The 19,149-nt window shown below is 45.5% G+C and overlaps 1 protein-coding gene across 3 annotated transcripts in view; it reads right to left on the reverse strand.

Moving 5' to 3' along the window:
• efcab2 (EF-hand calcium binding domain 2) overlaps positions 1–19,149 on the reverse strand; it is a 71,561-nt gene that overhangs the window by 50,091 nt on the left and 2,321 nt on the right. For all 3 annotated transcript variants that reach the window (XM_033025890.1, XM_033025888.1, XM_033025889.1), the window contains exons 2-3: positions 16,121–16,205; positions 5,073–5,145 (exon numbers count right to left, since the gene is read on the reverse strand). In XM_033025890.1, the coding sequence (XP_032881781.1) occupies positions 5,073–5,145; positions 16,121–16,205 (158 nt within the window). The remainder of the gene's footprint in view (positions 1–5,072; positions 5,146–16,120; positions 16,206–19,149) is intronic.

Consider the following 19,149-nt stretch of genomic DNA (forward strand, 5'->3'; position numbering starts at 1 on the left):
GAAAAGGCTCCAGTAGTAAACCTCTAGAAAAATCCGGAGTCAGAGCCCTTAAGGCAGTTCGTTGTTTTCTACAACCTTGCTCTGGCAGCTCCTGCGACGGCGCTGGTGCTGTTCCTTTGGATCGATCAACGACGTGGAGAGGAGGGACGTGCTGCATGGGCAACACCCTGTCCTCCATATGACATCGCCCAGGTTTGCATCCGACCACACATCACCTGCAAACCTACACCTACAACCTGGAGAGGACACTCCAGCTTCGCCTGCGATGTCGACACAACACTGGTAGCAACAGTTACCGGTTATAAGTCATCGCTAGATTGGCGTAAAGCAAGGCGCCAGAGGTTGCTCCCGACGGTGGGAAGGATTTTCAGATCTCACTGGACAGCTACCGCCCGCCTCAATCTGGGCAGCCTACAGCCAATAAGGTGCTGTCCCGCTACAGTCTGCTATCCTCACTGGGTGCACGGGGATTAGGAACCATCCGAACAGCAGATGGCAACCTTCGCACCTACCAACAAAATAACACATCAAAAGAGACCAGCTCTAAAACTGGGAACTTGGAATGACCGGACAATGATGACCGGCCTCTCTAAACACCTACAGGACATCAGCGATTCCAGGAAATTAGCTGTCATAAACGACGAGCTCAAGAGACTCAACGTAGACATAGCCACCCTTCAGGAAACAAGGCTGGCAGACGGGCACACTGAAGGAGAAGTATAGTATACGTTTTACTGGCAGGGGAAGGACTCTGACACACCCAGAGAGCACGGAGTAGGCTTCGCAGTAAGGAACAGCCTACTGAACAGAGTGGAACCAGGTAGTAATGGCTCAGAGCGACTCCTGACTCTCCGCCCCGAAACTGTCCTCCACATCAGACACAAAGGACGAGTTCTATGAGAACCTCGCATCCATCATCAGCAGCATCCCCAGCAAGGAAGAACGTGTTCTCCTGAGCGACTTCAAGACCAGAGTTGGCGCAGACCACAAATCGTGGTCTTCCTGCCGGGCAGTTTGGTGTGGGCAAAATGAATGATACCGGACAGCGACTGCTTAATCTGTGCATTTACCTTGACCTGTGCATCGCCAACTTGTTCTTCCAGACAAAGTCCCAGCACAAGGTTTCCTGGAGACACCCACACTCAAAGCATTGGCATCAACTGGATCTGATCCTAGTCAGACGTGCCGCCATCAAGAACGTTCTCCACACACACTCCTACCACAGTGCGGGCTGCGACACATACCACTCTTTGGTGTGTTGCAAGATCAGGGTGCAGCCAAAGAGGTTTTACCGTACCAAGAAGCAGATATTGGACACAGAGATTGATAAGAGGATGGGGAAGGTAGCTACAACTCTTGCTCGCCTCATAACTCGAGTGTGGACCAACCCAAAGCTGACAGTGAAAACAAAGATAGCAGTCTACAATGCCTGCTGCTGTACGGCAGTGAGACACGGACAACATATGCCAGACAGGAGAGAAGACTCAACACCTTCCACCTTAGAAGCATCCACCATATCCTGGGCATATCCTGACAAGACAGAGTGCCCAACGCTGAGATCCTGTCTCGCGCTGGCCTTCCTTGTATATACACTCTACTCAGGCAGCGCAGACTGCGGAGGCTGGGCCATGTCCACCGCATGAAAGATGGCCGTAAGGGGGAGTGAGTGGGAGGGGGAAGGGGGGGGGTGTGGGGGAAGGTGGGGTGTGGGGGAAGGGGGGGTGGGGGAAGGGGTGTGTGGGGGAAGGGGGGGTGGTGGGGAAGAGGGGGGGGTGTGGGGAGGAGGGGGGGGTGTGGGGAAGAGGGGGGGGTGTGGGGAAGAGGGGGAGGGTGTGGGGAAGAGGGGGGGGGTGTGGGGAAGGGGGGGTGTGGGGAAGGGGGGGTGTGGGGGAGGGTACTGTGATATCGGGTACTGTTTTTGCACAAATTTAAAAACAATGCGAACCGGAAGAGAACAAGATGAGAGTTTTGTAAGTATACCAGACCAAGTGGGACCCGTTGGGTCTCGTCCCCTCAACGCGCGGTGGTGTGTGTGTGTGTGATTTGTGTGTGTGTGGGGGGGGGTGGGGGGTGGTGTGTGTGTGTGTGTGTGTGTGTGTGTGGTTATTGTGTGTGTGATGCCGCAGGCCACCCGCCCCTCCCTCCACCCCCGCAAACAATGGGTCCCACTTGGTCTAGTATACAACTAAAACTCTCATCTTGTTATCTGCAGGTTTGCGTTGTTTTTCTATTTACGCAAAAATGGTACACGATAGCGCTACGATTTTTGCCCCACCTTACTCACCATTGTCCAACCAAGTTTTGTTCAGATCTATGATATATTTTAAAAGTTATTACGGTTTAAAAACTGGTTGCATCGTGGCCTGGTTCAGCAACTTGAACATCCAGGAGCGGAAAAGACTGCAAAAAGTTGTGACCACTGCCCAGTCTATCACTGGCTTTGACCTCCCCACCATCGAAGGCATCTATTGAAGTCACTGCCTCAAAAAGGCAGCCAACATAATCAGAGACCCACACCATCCTGGACACAGACTCATTTCACCATTGCCATCGGGAAGAAGGTACAGGAGACTGAAAACTGTAACGTCCAGGGTGTGGGGGAGGGGGTGTGTGGAGGAAGGGGGAGTGGGGGAGGTTGTGTGTGGGGTAGTAGGGGTGTGGGGGAAGGGGGGTTGTGGGGGAGGGGGGGGCGTGGGGATGCGCATGCGTAGTTGGGGGAGAGTTCCCATGTGCGTCTTTACTGGCATCGCAAAGGGCACCGAACAGGTCCTCAGCCATGCCTGCGCAGTTGAGGCCTTTCCAGAATTGAGATTGCGGCGGCAGTGGCGGCGGCGAAATGCCACGCCGACGGTCCGGGGCCTGGGCAATGAGGCTGGCGGCGGCGGCCGTCCCGGGGATGGGGAGAGGCCACGCGATGATCCGGGGCTTGGGCGCTGAGGCTGGCGGCGGCCAGCTCCAGCTCCAGCTCCAGCTCCAGCGGTGGGCTGAGGCCATGCCGAGGATCCGAGGCGTGGGCGCTGAGCCTGGCTCTGATGGCGGCAGCGCTGTTACTCTGAGCTTGTAAGGAGAAAAAGGAGCGGCACCCTCGAGATCCTGGGGAGCTGAGGCGGGAGAGTGGGGGGATTGTGGGAGAGTGGGGGGATTGAGGGAGAGGAGGGGGTATGGAGGGAGAGGGGAAATAGTGGGGGAGGTGAGGAGGAAGGGTGGGGGAGGAAGGCAAATAGAGGGGGAGGAGGGGAAATAGAGGGAGAGGAGAGGGGGGAAGGGGTAGGGAACAGAGGGAGAGGAGGGCAGTGGGGGGAGGTGAGGAAGGATAGTGGGGGGATAGGGGAGGTGAGGAGTGGGGGATAGAGGGATAGGAGGGTGGTAGGGAGGGGAGAGGATTTGGGGAAGGAGGGAGGGAAGGAGTGACTGAGGGTAGGTGGAAAGGGAGGGAGACATGGCAGGGATTGGGGAGGGGAGGCGCAGAGGGGAAAGAAGTGGGAGGGTGAAGATGAGGGGGATGGAGTGCTGGGGATGAGTGGAAATGAGCAGCACCTGCGAAGTTGGGAGCTATGGGTGAGTGGTGGAATATTGCGTTGGGGGAACGGGTTGCGTTGGGGGAACGGGTTGCGTTGGGGGAATATTATGTTTGTGGAGCACTTAGTCTAGTATTCATTAAAAATCTGATCTGTTTCGTGTGGTTCCACTCATGGAGAAACATGCTGATTTTTAAGATGACCTATTGTCTTCCCTTGTCACCCATTTACACTTAATATGCCTGTAGATTCTTTTGGGAATTTCCTTTACCTACCCTGCCAGATCCATCTCATATACTCTACTTTAGCCCTCCATATTTCTCTTTTAAGTGTACTCCTACTCTTCTTATACATGTCGAGGGATTCGCTTGAGCCCAGCTGCCTTAACTTGATGTATACCTTTTTTTATGACCACAGCCTCAATACCTCTCATCAACCAGAGTTCATTTTGTTTTTGAACAAGATTAAGGTTTATCCACACATGCCAAAAATGGAGAAGGAGAAATACTTTATGGTAAAGTGCTTCCTGATTTTTAAATATAAATAACTTTATAGCCTCATCCAGCACTCCCATCTCCTCCATAAAACACCATGAAACGAGTAATGAAAGGATATCCATAAACTTTGCACAGCACTTAGAATTGTAATGAAAGTTGAAAATATTACTGCCAGAGTGTATTCTTTCATTTATAAATTAATTCTGTAAAATTCATTCATTAATCCATTAAAAAAATACTGTCAGGCCAACTGAATTAGGGGATCTAAAATGGCAGAGTATAGTGCACTCAGTGCCTGGCACGTAAGTGTTCAGGATGCTGTTGTCTAACCTTGAAATGATAGGAAGAGATAACTCAAGAAGAAGATAATCCACAAAGTACTTGGGACTTTGGGTGGTAATATTAGAAAACACAAATTCCAATGAGTTAAAATAAAAAATATCAAATATACTTTACCAATGACAATCAGTTAGTCCAACGTTTTCAAATGAGAAAGATCTGTACCGGGAAGGGATGATAAACTGCCAGGGCAAGGTCAAATAGAATGGTAGGAGTCCAAGCCTAATTTTATCATCCCGGACTTTATTGCTGCAATGATCGTGAATCTGTTATTCATCATTGTTACACAGTGTAATTAACTGAAACTTCTGGAGAATGCAGCTGCATAGCTAAATATTACTGTAAATGATACCCAGCTCCTCCACGGGATGGCTTTTTACATATCTCATTATAAAATCCCCTGAAAAGAATAAACTTTGCTGAATGAAGCATCACTGAGGAAAATCAAAAGTAAATTATGATGTGCTGGGCAAGTGAATTTCCTCACTTCTTTTTCATTATCAGTACCTTCCTGTTTAATTTCAACAAATTCAAGTCGGGTCCAAAAAAAGCAGACTCTCACCATTAATCATAAAACATTTTTTCTCCATGACACTGACCTCAGCAATTAAGAATTAAGTAACGGCAACTAATTTGGCCTTACGGAGATTTCACATTCTGCTGTCCATGCAGGACAACTTCATACTTTTAGAAATAGTGCAATTTAAATTTATTGTACCTCTGCTAACATTTCATGAAGTTCTTCTTCACTTGGACAGCAGCCCAGAGACCTAATGATTGTACCAATTTCTCTGCAAACAAAAGATTCAAATTAGCACCTATTGAATACAGCATATGGTCCACGTATTCATAACACTTTACTATAGGAATAGCTGAAATAACAATATTTAAATTGAGATATTATAATTTGTATCAAAACCAAAATGCTTATTAGGCACTTTATCAGTTATCTGGACAAACCATCAGGTGTTTCAAAATAATTTTTCAATACCAGTAATGTCCTATTTTGTTGCTCATAGACAAAATTTAAAAAGCTGCAGATGCTAGAAAAGTGGAATAAAAATAGAAAATACTCAAAACACCCGTGGAATTTGTGGAAAATTAAACCGCCAATATATATCTTTCAAATTAAAGACTATGAATGTTTTCGTCAATAAAATACAAAATAGTAAGATTAAATGAGAACCTACCAGTTTGAAGTTTGATCTTTATGAGGAATTACGATGAGGGATTACGTGAGGAAGGCCCGTTCAGCCGCACGTGCGTCAATCTTCAAAGCAGCGGTGTGAAATCACAGATAAGGGATGCCAGTTGGGATGTAATGTTAAAATTGTACAAGGCATTGGTGAGGCCAATTCTGGAGTATGGTGTACAATTTTGGTCGCCTAATTATAGGAAGGATGTCAACAAAATAGAGAGAGTACAGAGGAGATTTACTAGAATGTTGCCTGGGTTTCAGCAACTAAGTTACAGAGAAAGGTTGAACAAGTTAGGGCTTTATTCTTTGGAGCGCAGAAGGTTAAGGGGGGACTTGATAGAGGTTTTTTAAATGATGAGAGGGATAGACAGAGTTAACGTGGAAAAGCTTTTCCCACTGAGAGTAGGGAAGATTCAAACAAGGGGACATGACTTGAGAATTAAGGGACTGAAGTTTAGGGGTAACATGAGGGGGAACTTCTTTACTCAGAGAGTGGTAGCTGTGTGGAATGAGCTTCCAGTGAAGGTGGTGGAGGCAGGTTCGTTTTTATCATTTAAAAATAAATTGGATAGTTATATGGATGGGAAAGGAATGGAGGGTTATGGTCTGAGCGCAGGTATATGGGACTAGGGGAGATTATGTGTTCGGCACGGACTAGAAGGGTCGAGATGGCCTGTTTCCGTGCTGTAATTGTTATATGGTTATAATAATAGTGACTGAAGTATGATAGTAAGATGAAAGAAGACTAGAACTACCAGATGATCTTAATGAGGGCTGGGAGCGGAGGGCACGTAATCCCTCATCGTAACTCCTCATAAAATAAAGATCAAACTTCAAACTGGTAAGTTCTCGTTTAATCTTACTATTTTACTTCGGAGTCACATGAGTGACTACGTGAAGATTTCAAAGCTCTGTGATTTCATGCCGTGAGAAACAAGTCTACACAACCACAACTGCCTCATTGACAAATGAAGGAAAACATTCATAATGCATACAGTCATGACATAGATTTAAACATGCTGATGCTGTTAAATAAGCAATAACAATAGTCACATCTCTCATCCGGATGGAACCTATAACAGAACATAAAATAAATTGAGAAATACCCCTGGTCTGGCAACGGGTTATTATAACATGTTTGAAATTTTGTTCGTTTGACCACACTACAGCCGTTAGGATGTGGTCCAGCGGAACGTAATTAACCCTTGCTGCTGCTGTCATAGCAGCCCTGGTGGAGTGAGATCCGGATCAGCATCTACTCATGCATAACTCAACTCCGTTTTAACACCTGGCAAGATCTGAGCAGATAGGTTCTTATAACATCTTTTGTAACTAACAATCATAGTTAGCTCAGAGTCTCAAAGGCTCTTGGTGACCTTGATGTATTGTTGTATATGTGTGTCCCCACATAACGAAAGGTCCCTGTGTATGTCTTGAACTATTTTGAGCCATGACACCCCTACTGCTCATCTTAAATTAATTATAGCATAAATACTATGCATATATTTGCAGATGTAATCATCCTCTCCTGTCACAATAATGTAGCGAGTGACCTGTTGCGCTAACCAGCGCCAGGAGGATAACTACCTAAAGAGGTCCGATCAAAGCTAAGGATGTAGCTGGAACCCCCTAGTTAAAAATAGTGTTACACAATGTCAATCTCCCATACTGCATTGTACTTGTCCTGGGAAACCTGTGTAACAGATATCCTTTACTAACTCGAGATCCGAGGTGAACCCAACAACTTGGACCTTGTTAGCTGCAGTAAGTCTGATGGAAAGCCCCTTGGCACAGTTAATGACCCTATAATTCAATATTGTCAAAGACCATTTAAATGAACTGCAATAACTCAGAATCTGTACCATTTTAAATATAACATGAGCATTAAACAAACGCTTCCCATCTCCTGAAGCAGCAAAGCACCGCTTTTGGTACCATTCCAGCACTGGGAATACATACAAAAATAGGCGTGACAACCCAAGCCGTAAGCAGTCTATTGAGAATCTGTAGAACATATATTGATTTTATCATGCAACGGCTGATCTCTCAAGCCACAGGCTGAACCAGCAAGTTACGTTTAAAATAACCATATAATGTTGCATTGTTATTATTCCCAACAAATCGGGAATCAAACTGCATAGGCCAATTCCACAGCTGGAACCTAAAGCGACTCTTGATTACTCTATTTCAAGACCCGACTCATAAAGCAAATTGGAGGAAGACATAAAAGACCATTCCTCATGCTTGTAGCAAGAATATATCTTTCGCCACTGTTATGCCACACATTTTTGCAACCTTTAAATTAGCATGAAAACAACATATCTATATTCGGTGTTGCATTGAATCAGAATTTCATAAATACTGCGTGGTTCAACACCCATTCTGTGTTGTCATTGATCTGTACTTAATGATACTCCAGTGACAAATGAGATTATGTACAGGATCTTTTCCCTGATTGCACCCTCGTGCTTATCATATGCCACATCTTAGTGTATCAACATGAAGTTGAGCATGCACCTATGCATATTCACTCAATCACTCTTTAACCCATAAATGCACTTAGGGTCTATAGATAGTTGATACCAATACTGAAGAGTTAATAACTCATGCAAATCTCCTGCACCTCCAACTAGAGATGACATTTGCATGTTCCCACCTTAAGCCATAGCATCTTTTTAGCAATATAATGACATATTTATTGATCAACTACTGGAGCAATGTTGAATACTGTTTGTCCATCATAGTGGCTTTATTAGCTTCATCTGGTAATAGCAAGTTGTATTATCAATGACCTTCATGACCCTTATTGTTTGTCATTAAGCATGCTGTCAATTCTCCCACTTGCACAGCTGCATCACATCTATTACATTGCCAGTTAGTCTAATGAATAGAACTGCTTTATAACAGCAAGGCTGTTCCAGGTTTCTATTGATTCCAATCTGTTGCTCAGGGCGGAGTCACAGGCCAACTACCCATTTGATAACAACCTAATTTACTGGATAGGAGAGAACAATTCCTCAATTAGCTTGAGACTGAGTGGATTTTAGCCAAATACAGCTTCAAAATATAATCCAGACAATACATCACGTGTTTTTGAACTCTGAATAGTCCTTTGAATGATTTACTGTTAAATTGCCTCATCATAACAATGCCTTCAAATATCTCTGATGATCATTGTACATGGAAAACCCTATGAAATCAGTTTGATCACCCTTCTTTCATAATGAACAGGCCACGCCTGCCATCATTTTGAGTTTGCTCTGAACGGCAACTCTGGCCCGGTTCCGATAATTCTCACATGTCCCAAGACAACTCTTGCTATAATTCTGACCTTGCCTTGAAAGACAATTCCCCATCTCTCCGAACCTGTCTCGAAGGCAACCTGGCTAAAATACTGGACCTGGCTCAACACTCTTCTGGCCAAATTCCAACCTTCTTGGAATACTAGTATTGTCCAGTTACCTGGTTAAGATGCCTCTGAGTAGAGGACAATGTCTCAATCATTTGTGTATTGCACAACCAATTGTAAATCTTACCAATTTGTTCGTGGTCACTTAATTATAGAGTAACTCTGGTCAGCTATAATGCTGCTACCAGCTTCAGTGAACCGCTTCCTGCCGATGAAGCCATGGGGTGCGTTTTCCCCTAAACTATGAATCCTTACCCGTCGTTGGCCTAATTGGTCCAACAATTTATGCTTCGTCCTTCAGGTTTTGCCTGTGGAATAGGTCTTACCTGAATAGAAGATTCGGCGGGTGGCTCTAACATTCCCTGATAGTGGTGTTCACTGCATTGTGTTGGGATGGCAACCTTGCTGCCAGGAATCGTACCCCTGACATGTGCCCTTCATCCCTTGAGGTATGCTCCACGCTATACCCTCAGCCTCGGCATCAGATTTACACTGACCCGGCATGTTCTCCTCTTCCATAAGGGAGACATTAAGCAGCCCTACTACAAGGCGCTGCTGGCATGGCCTCTCCAACAGGCCCACCCTTCAGGGTCAGAAAATGCCCCGGTAAGCTCACCTCCTCCATGAGGGAGACATCATTGCAGCCCTTCTACAGGTGCTGCTGCCATACATTTAAGCAGCCCTATACAAGGCGCTGCTGACACGGCCTAGAGCAATAGGCTGACACTGCCATAGATTCGGCACCCCCATTATGCAGCCCTGTTACAAGGCGCTGCTGGCAAGGGCTCTCCCATCTGCCCAACACTGCCATATCTCCTGATGTTAGGGTGTATCTATGTTGAGCCTCCTCTCATAAGGCTCCATCCTGGCCAACTTCCACATTATTAATTTTTACGGGTACCCTCCCGGCACCAGGACTGACCACTTGGGTCGATTTACCCCATATCTTGGGGACCTCTGCGGTCTGGGCACACATAGCTGGTGGATTTCCCCTCTCCCGGGAATCCCAGCAACCTTATATATTACTGGAGGGAAAACCCCTACCGGCACCAGGGCTGACAATTCCGGTCCGTTTAACCCCTTACCTGGGGACCCCTGCGGTCTGCAAGCCGCATAATTACTGGATTCCCCTACCCGGGAACCCCAGCCTCTGTATGTATATCGGGGAAATCCTCCCGACACCCGGCATATATATTTATATCGGGGGAATACCCTCCCGACTCCCGGTCTACTGGAGGTCCCCTCCACGGGAACCCCAGCATAAATATTTATCTTGGAGGGAAACCTCCTCCCGACTCCCGGTCTACTGGAGGTCCCCTCCACGGGAACCCCAGCATAAATATTTATCTTGGAGGGAAACCCCCTCCCGACTCCCGGTCTACTGGAGGTCCCCTCCATGGGAACCCCAGCATAAATATTCATATCAGAGGGAAAAGCCCTCCCGGCACCCGGCCTACTGGAGGTCCCCTCCCTGGGAACCCCAGCATTTCTGTGCCTATTGGAGGGAAACCCTCCCGGCACCCGGAGCGCCTGGAAGCCACTGACCACCCGTCCGCGACCCACTTCGCAACACCCGACAACCCAGCTACCCGCTCCTGCGGCAAGAACCGGGGTTTCCCCACAGCCCATAGCTGGTTCCCTCGTCGGGCCTCGCGAATCCTCCGGCAGGAAGCCTCTGGAACAAGAGGTTCCTGCAAGGAATAAAACAGGTAAGAAAAACCAGCTTACCTGAGGTTTAAACTTTACCGCGCTGGAGAAGCTCCTGCTGCTCCAACGGTCGCCTGCACCAATGCGTCTGACGTAATGACGCATGTGCGGCTGAACGGGCCTTCTTCACATAGTCACTCACGTGACTCCGAAGTAAAACAAAGGTTTGAAGACAATACCTTTGTAGTTCTGACCAAGACTAATGCTGACTGGCTATCTGGTCACAGGCTGGGCCCTATTCTCTCCGGACTTCACCGCATCCCTGAGTTCTCGCAGGCCAGGCCCACCAAGGCCACCTCAAACCCATACCCACACTCCAGCCACCTGAGGGCTGGGGAAACTGACTCCACAGACACTCACCTTCCTCCCCCCCCCCCCCCCCCCCCCCCAGCCACCAGCATCCCAAAGCAGTCGACTTAACTAGGTTCCAGGTCCAGTTTCAGGTAGAGGACCTCCACGTGAATTGACTCACCTGGGTCCCATCCGCTGCGGAATGAGGAATCGCTTGTAGGTCCGGCTCGACCACTGCAGACACCGAACTCGGCCACGAGCCACTGGCATCAATGGGACCAAGAGCAAGGAGGGACTGAGAGTGAGGTGGACGTCGAGCGTGTGGTGTGGGAGGGGGTTGCCGAGAGAACAAAGAAGGGGACTCGGGGTTGGGGTGGGGGAGGCGCCGTGAGAACAATGAGGGACCTGGCGTGAGGGGCTACTGAGAGACTTTGTCTAAACTTATCTACTGTATCGGGTGTTCCCATGTGGCCTCATGTACATTGGCCACCATTTCGCCGAACATTTGCACTTGGTCCGCCAAAGCCTATTGAATCTCCATGTTGCTAACTATTAACGCCCTTTTCCATTCCCATGCTGACCTTTCTACCCTGGGCTTCCTCCATTGCCATAGTGAGACCACCCACAAAATGGAGGAACAGAACCTCATATTCCACATGGGTAACTTACAGCCCAACTGTATGAACATTGAATTCTCCAATTTTAGGTAACCTCTAACAACCCCTGCCCTCTTCATTTTCTTCCATAGTACAATCCCCCTTCCTCCCCTGTGCCCCACCTGGACTCGTACCCAACCCCTCTGGCTTCATAATTTGCAACTCTTCTGTCTGTCTATCTCACACTTTCTGCTTTAATCTTTGGCCTTCTCTCATCTATCCATATTTTCCAGAGATGCTGCCTGCCCCACTGAGCTATATCAGCTCTTTCTGTCCAGCATCTGCCGTTCCTTCTTTCTAAACCTCAAAGGTGAATTGGGAAGAATAAATGTTAGCAGCGACAATATGGAGCGCACTGACACTTGGTGGCCAGATTAATAACTGCTGTCAGCACGTAGTCACAAATGTAAAGCAAAGGAAAATAGTATGCATCTTCAATATTACTATCCAATTTCTGTAATTATGTTGTGAAACTCCATCAACATTGAATTATTGCATTCTAACATGTTACAGCATGGTATGGATTATTCAAAGGGAATAAAAGATGAATCTATTTTATGATTCCATAGAGCAGGCTTAAGTCTGTCAGCATAAGTCTGAACCATATGAAATTGCCACTTTCTTCACAGCAAGCTTCCAAAACAACAGAGTGATGACAGCCAGACAATTTGTTGTAGTGATGATTAAAGGATAAATGTTGGCCAGGAGCCAGGAATGCCTTCAATAGACAATAGGTGCAGGAGTAGGCCCTTCGAGCCCGCACCGCCATTCAATGTGATCATGGCTGATCATCCCCAATCAGTTCCCTATTCCTGCCTTCTCCCCATATCCCCTGACTCCGCTATCTTTAAGAGCCCTGTCCAGCTCTCTCCTGAAAGTATCCAGAGAACCGGCCTCCACCGCCCTGAGATAGAGAATTCCACAGACACAACTCTCAGTGAGAAAAAGTGTTTCCTCGTCTCCGTTCTAAATGGTTTACCGCTAATTCTTAAATTGTGGTCCCTGCTTCTGGACTCCCCAACATCTGGAACATGTTTCCTGCCTCTAGCGTGTCCAAACCCTTAATAATCTTATATGTTTCAATAAGATATCCTCTCATCCTTCTAAACTCCAGAGTATACAAGCCCAGCTGCTCCATTCTCTCAACATATGACAGTCCCGCCATCCCGGGAATTAACCTTGTAAACGTAGGCTGCATTTCCTCAATAGCAAGAATGTCCTTCCCCAAATTAGGGGACCAAAACTGCACGCAATACTCCAGGTGTGGTCTCACTAGGCCCCTGTACAACTGCAGAAGGACCTCTTTGCTCCTATACTCAACTCCTCTTGTTATAAAGGCCAACATGTCATTCGCTTTCTTCACTGCCTGCTGTACCTGCATGCTTACTTTCATTGACTGATGAACAAGGACCCCCAGATACTGTTGTACTTCCCCTTTTCCCAACTTGACACCATTTAGATAGTAATCTGCCTTCCTGTTTTTGCTACCAAAGTGGATAACCTCACATTTATCCACATTAAACTGCATCTGCCATGCATCTGCCCACTCACCCAACCTGTCCAAGTCACCCTGCATTCTCATAGCATCCTCCTCACAGTTCACACTGCCACCCAGCTTTGTGTCATCTGCAAATTTGCTAACATTACTTTGAATCCCTTCATCTAAATCATTGATGTATATTGTAAAGAGCTGCGGTCCCAGCACCGAGCCTTGCGGTTCCCCACTAGTCACTGCCATTCTGAAAGGGACCCATTAATCCCTACTCTTTGATTCCTGTCTGCCAACCAATTTTCTATCCATGTCAGCAGTCTACCCCCAATACCATGTGCCCAGATTTTGCCCACTAATCTCCTGGGTGGGACCTTATCAAATGCATTCTGAAAGTTCAGGTACACTACATCCACTGGCTCTCCCTTGTCCATTTTCCTAGTTACATCCTCAAAAAATTCCAGAAGATTAGTCAAGCATGATTTCCCATGCTGACTCGGACCGATCCTGTTACTGCTATCCAAATGTGCTGCTATTTCATTTTTTATAAATGACTCCAGCATCTTCCCCACCACCGATGTGAGGCTAATTGGTCTATAATTCCCTGTGTTATCTCTCCCGCATTCCTGTTCTATGAAAAGTTATTTTATACATGCTCAGAAGTGAAAGGTTGAACTCTTGATTTAAAATCTTTTCTGGAAGACAGCATCTTTAGCCTTGTGCAACCCCTTCAACACCACACTGTAGTCTCAGGCTACATTACTTTATTCAAGCAGGGGCGGAAATCCCGGGGACGGGGGGGCCAGATGGGACACGTCCCCCCCTATTTTGAGAGGTGGGAGACAGTCCCCCCCATTTTTTGTAATCCGGATTTAAAAACCCGGAGAAGTCTCCGCTTTCCGCGAGACAGTGGGGGTGGGACTGCTGATCGAGGGCGCTGATTGGACGAGAGAGACGTCGGTCAGCAGGCAATGGGGGCGGGACATGATAATTCAGCATGATGATTGGAGGAAGGAGACGTGCCAAAACACTCTCTGCACAGGCCTGCGCCTCATCTGCAGCCAGGATCGATCCCGGTCTCCGACGCTGTCCCGTCCCCACCCGAGTGCCCCACCCAAGTGCCCCCCCCCTCCCACACCCGGAGGTGGCCAGAGACATCGGGAGTCAGACGGGAGCTGTACCCCCAGGCCCACAGCCAGCGCAGAGAAGCAGTGCTAAACCCAGCTCAACTCTGCCTGTCCCGCCAGGTTAACCTGCAGCCCTTGCCTGGACTTAATGGAAATATGCCCCTGGTTTACAGCCAGCGTGGAGAAGCAGCGGTGGTGTTCCGTCAGTCCAGGCAGGGCTGTACATTAACCCGGCGAGACAGGCAGAGTTGAGCTGCATTTAGCGCTGAATTGAGCCTCCGAAGCAAAGATACTACCTCGCGTGTGGGTGTGAGTGTGCGCATGCGCGCGCGGCCGCCAAGAAATTGTGTCCCCCCTGTCCCCCGGTCCCCTCCATATTTTGATAGCGATTTCCGTGCCTGTTCAAGTATCTGGAATGGACTCAAACAAACCGCTCTCTAACTCAAAAGGCAAGAGTATTACCTATTAAACAAGGTCCTCGTCCAGTGACAAGGCGATCCAAGATGAATGGAGACCAGGCTCTGCTGTGCAGACTTAAAACGCACATATAGAATGATAGACATACACAGTACATATATGCTTGCTCATTCACAATCATGTTCACACCCACATACTCAGTTCCCCTCCTTTGGCACACAACCGCCGTGATCTCTTTCCTCCATCAGTACCGCACCCCAAGTCTCTTCGCCTCAGTCCCTTCACTTTATTGACTCCCTGAGTTTTAGGATCCTTCTCAGGAGGCTCTCTATAAGGCACTGATCGAGCTGCATTTGGAATATTGTGAGCAATTTTGGGCCCCATATCTGAGGAAGGATGTGCTGGCTCTGGAGAGGGTCCAGAGAAGTTTTACAAGAATAATCCCAGGAATTAGTAGATTAACATATGATGAGCGTTTGACGGCACTGGACCCATATTCGCTGGAGTATTGAAGAATGAGGAGGAACTCATTGAAACTTACAGAATAGTGAAAGGCTTGGATAGAGTGGATTTAAAAGTTTTTGTGTTCCAATTTGTCAATTCCAAGCAATTAATGTAAGAGAAAAAAAAGTAAAGACCAGCCAAACTATTTGACAAATGAGAGCTCGTCCTTCATGCACTCCAACAGTCCCATTAGAACTATCAGTTTTATCTTATGTGATGCCTATGCTAACACTGTTGCTCCAAGTCAGAAGGTTACAGGTTTATGTCCTATCACAAACTTTGAAAAATATAAATCTGGGTTGGCACTTTAAAACGCTACTGAGGGAATGTTGCACTGCCGGAGTTGCCATCTCTTAGAGAAAACTTTCCCTATCTTCTCAAATATATATATATATTTATATCCCATGAGTATAAAATTATCCTTTGATACGATTTTGTAGCAATCTGGCAAGTAATCCCCAATGTGTAGGAAGGAACTGCAGCTGCTGGTATAAACCAAAGATTAACACAAAAAGCTGGAGTAACTCAGCGGGACAGGCAGCATCTCTGGAGAGAAAGAATGGGTGATGTTTCGGGTCGATACCCTTGTTCAGGCTAGTCTGAAGAAGGGTCTTGACCCGAAACGTCACCCATTCCTTCTCTCCAGAGATGCTGCCTGTCCCGCTGAGTTACTCCAAGTAATCCCAGATGTCCTGCCAATATTTAACCATCAAACAACATCACAAAAGCAGAATGTCTGGTCGTTATCACATTGTTAATTCTGGGATCTTGCTGTCAGCAGATTGTTTGTCAAATTTTCTCATTACCTCAGAGGTACAACCTTGGCTACTTGGTACAACTTTAAGATATTCCCAGGTGCAAAATATAGTATATGAATGTATATTTTAATTGTTATCCCAACCTGCAGTTTTGTTCTCAAAACAAAGAACAGTTGTTTTCATAAACAGTGTAGAAGGTCATTGACTAACCTGACGTCCACAGTGCTGTTACCCTCATGATCAAACACAGCAAATGCATCTTTAATTTTCTTTTGGGTTTCTGCTATTAAAGCCTCTGTGGTAAAATAAAATGGGAATTTCAGAATATTTGGACAGACTGCAGATAATGAGATACATGTATAACAATAACTTGCCCTTATAAAACATCCAAATTCTTTCATGAAAAGAGATAGTCATGTTGTGGGAGTATGTCCGCCTCTTGTCAAAAAGATAAAGGTTTCAAACTGAAAGAGCATTTGAGAAAGGAAATGGTATTTGATTAAGCAATACCGCTTTAGGCTCAAGTTGCATAGAATAGCTTTAGTCTCTTTATTAAGCTAAATAAAGATCATTCACAAAGCTAGATGACTTAAAGATAAGCAGCTGCCAGTATGGCAGTCAATATTATGAGAATGTATAGCTGGATGTTACCCACATATATATGAAAGCTACTCTCAATACTTATGAAAGACACATCATGTAGGTGAGATATAGAAGGTCAAAGATGTTGCAACACATTTGAAATAATCAAATAGGAATGTCAAAAAATACTAATTATGTTAGCTGAGGAGAAAGAACAGTTGTAACAGATGGATCCCAGAGGTAAAGGAATCTTCTTCTTCTTCTCCTTAGGAAGCCCCTTGGGAATGAGGATAATTTACTTCCACCCTAATTTTGAGGCTAATGTGACCAGCTACAATTTGATTAATGGCCTTGGAAAGGATATTGGTGTAGATACAAAATGCTGGAGTAACTCAGCGGGACAGGCAGCATCACTGGAGAGACAGAATGGGTGATGTTTCGGGTCAAGACCCTTCTTCATACTGAAGGGTCCCAACCCGAAACATCACCCATTCCTTCTCTCCAGAGATGCTGCCTGTCCCGTTGAGTTACTCCAACATTTTGTGTCTTTGACTTAAACCAGCATCTGCAGTTCTTTTCTGCACAACGTATATTAGACGCCCAGAGGAGATAAATGTTTTGGGGATTGGCGGAAGAAACTAACTAAAGGAAGTCTGATAATGTTAGAACATTGTAGTTTTCTTTGAAGAAGTATCTGATAATTATAGATGTTGCACATTCCACATATGGGGCAAGAAGTGGCTGATGGAGCAGGTAGAAGGATAGAGCGCGAGTTGGTGCAATCCTTCCTCCAAAGGAGCCGAAAAGAATAAAGACTAATGTTTGACTGACCATATCTAGAGCATCAGGGAGATTGTGTAGAACAGTAAATATATTGTATGTCAATATTTCAGTGGTGGATAACATTACTGCAATTCATTGGACTGAAGGGACTCAAATGGGCAGTGGCATCAAAGATAGATACAGTTAACCAGCTACAATATAATTGATGACAGAAGGAAGGAGATATTAGCGGTCTGGATGAAGTTGGAAAAGATAAGGGGCTTTTTGCAGAATCACCGACTGTCATTGGGGTTGGCAGGCAGAAACTAAGTAAAAGGACCTAACTTCATTGGCAAATGCTGGTTGTGCGATTACTTTTTTTTAAAGAAGTGGCTGATAATGACTGATATCCGAATATCCAGAAACCTTTGATATAAATAATGGACAGTCTATGTAACATTTTATTCTGTACAATTGTATGTCAGACGTTACATTGAACAAGAAATTTGTTAAATTCTGATAAACAAACTTCAACATCCAATGTGAATAGAGTAGATGTCATATAAGGTATTCTGCCAGGAACCCATGTGTGCATTTATAGACAGTGGATTCACAAATTAGAAAAGCAATTGAATATTAGCAAGTAACATGCTCAGGGAAATAGAATTTACATTCAATCATGAGCATTCAAGCTGATGTCAAAGTGTCAGGAGCAAGAACTCTTTGGTGACAGGTGGCCAGCAACATGGATCACAAGTGATATCCATTCACATTTAAATGGTAGTGTACCTGTCACAGTTAGACACAATTCAAGAACAGCTTTGGAAAAATAGTGTTTATCACAAGGCAATGTAATGCCAAGAAAACCAAAGTACGAAATGCCTTGGGGAAAAATGCATTTGGAGTTATACACCCAAATTCAAATGCCTTGCATAGTACCGGGTAACAAATGTAAGAACAAGTACTTGAGCTCTAAAGTAAGACAACCTTGAAGATTTTTTTTCACAATCTTCTCCTTCTTGCGAATGAAACATAAACCAAAGAAATAGTTAGATCTCAAGCCGGGTATTGAGCAGCCAGGTTGTTGTCTCTGCATCATTTTTCACAATGAAGAAGTACAGATTTGGAATGACTAGAAATAATGTTTTAAAAGCAGGATTCTGCCCAATTGGATAATTTATTTGAGACTATTGCCCATGGAAAATTTACGAGGCTCGAGCATAAATTATGTATATTGTTAATTTTATTTATTTTATTATGCACACCTCCACAGGAGCTGGCTGGTCACACACAAAGCTGTGCTTATCATTCTGCTCCCCCTCTTCTCCATGGCATCTGCATGTGTAGATTACATAGCTCCAGTCCACTCAGCCCAATCAGCTGTAGTGAGAATCTCATTACTCTTTAAATTTTGGTTCATGATTTTATTTGATTTTGTTCATCAAACTAGATGTGTTTTACATCAACCCCATTGATTAAGAGAAAATAAATATATTTCACGATTAGGAAGGCCACAAGTATTACCAAGTAAGTGACTTTTCAGTGCAACAATGGGAATGAAATAGCTCTCTTCTTTTTAACATTCCTGGTTGAAATTATCTTTCAAGAATGTTATTGAAAATCAGCTACCTTCTATAAATGACAGAGGAGAGGGAACAAAATGGTGAAACTAAAAGTAAAAATCATTGTGCTCTTTCAGACGCCTTAATATACACTTTTCTGGGATAGGTTCTGGTGAAACTTGATCATACTGAGACATAAGAAAACCTTCTATCCAAGTTTCTATCAGCCTTGCCCATGTTTCTTTGTGAATATCACAAAATCGAACTCTCGCAGGGCCTTCAACCAGAGGTGGCATTTTACATCAGGCTCCCAGCACTGTCAGCTAACTTGTT

Source organism: Amblyraja radiata, chromosome 8 (assembly GCF_010909765.2).
Source record: "Amblyraja radiata isolate CabotCenter1 chromosome 8, sAmbRad1.1.pri, whole genome shotgun sequence".
NCBI classification, from domain to species: domain Eukaryota; kingdom Metazoa; phylum Chordata; class Chondrichthyes; order Rajiformes; family Rajidae; genus Amblyraja; species Amblyraja radiata.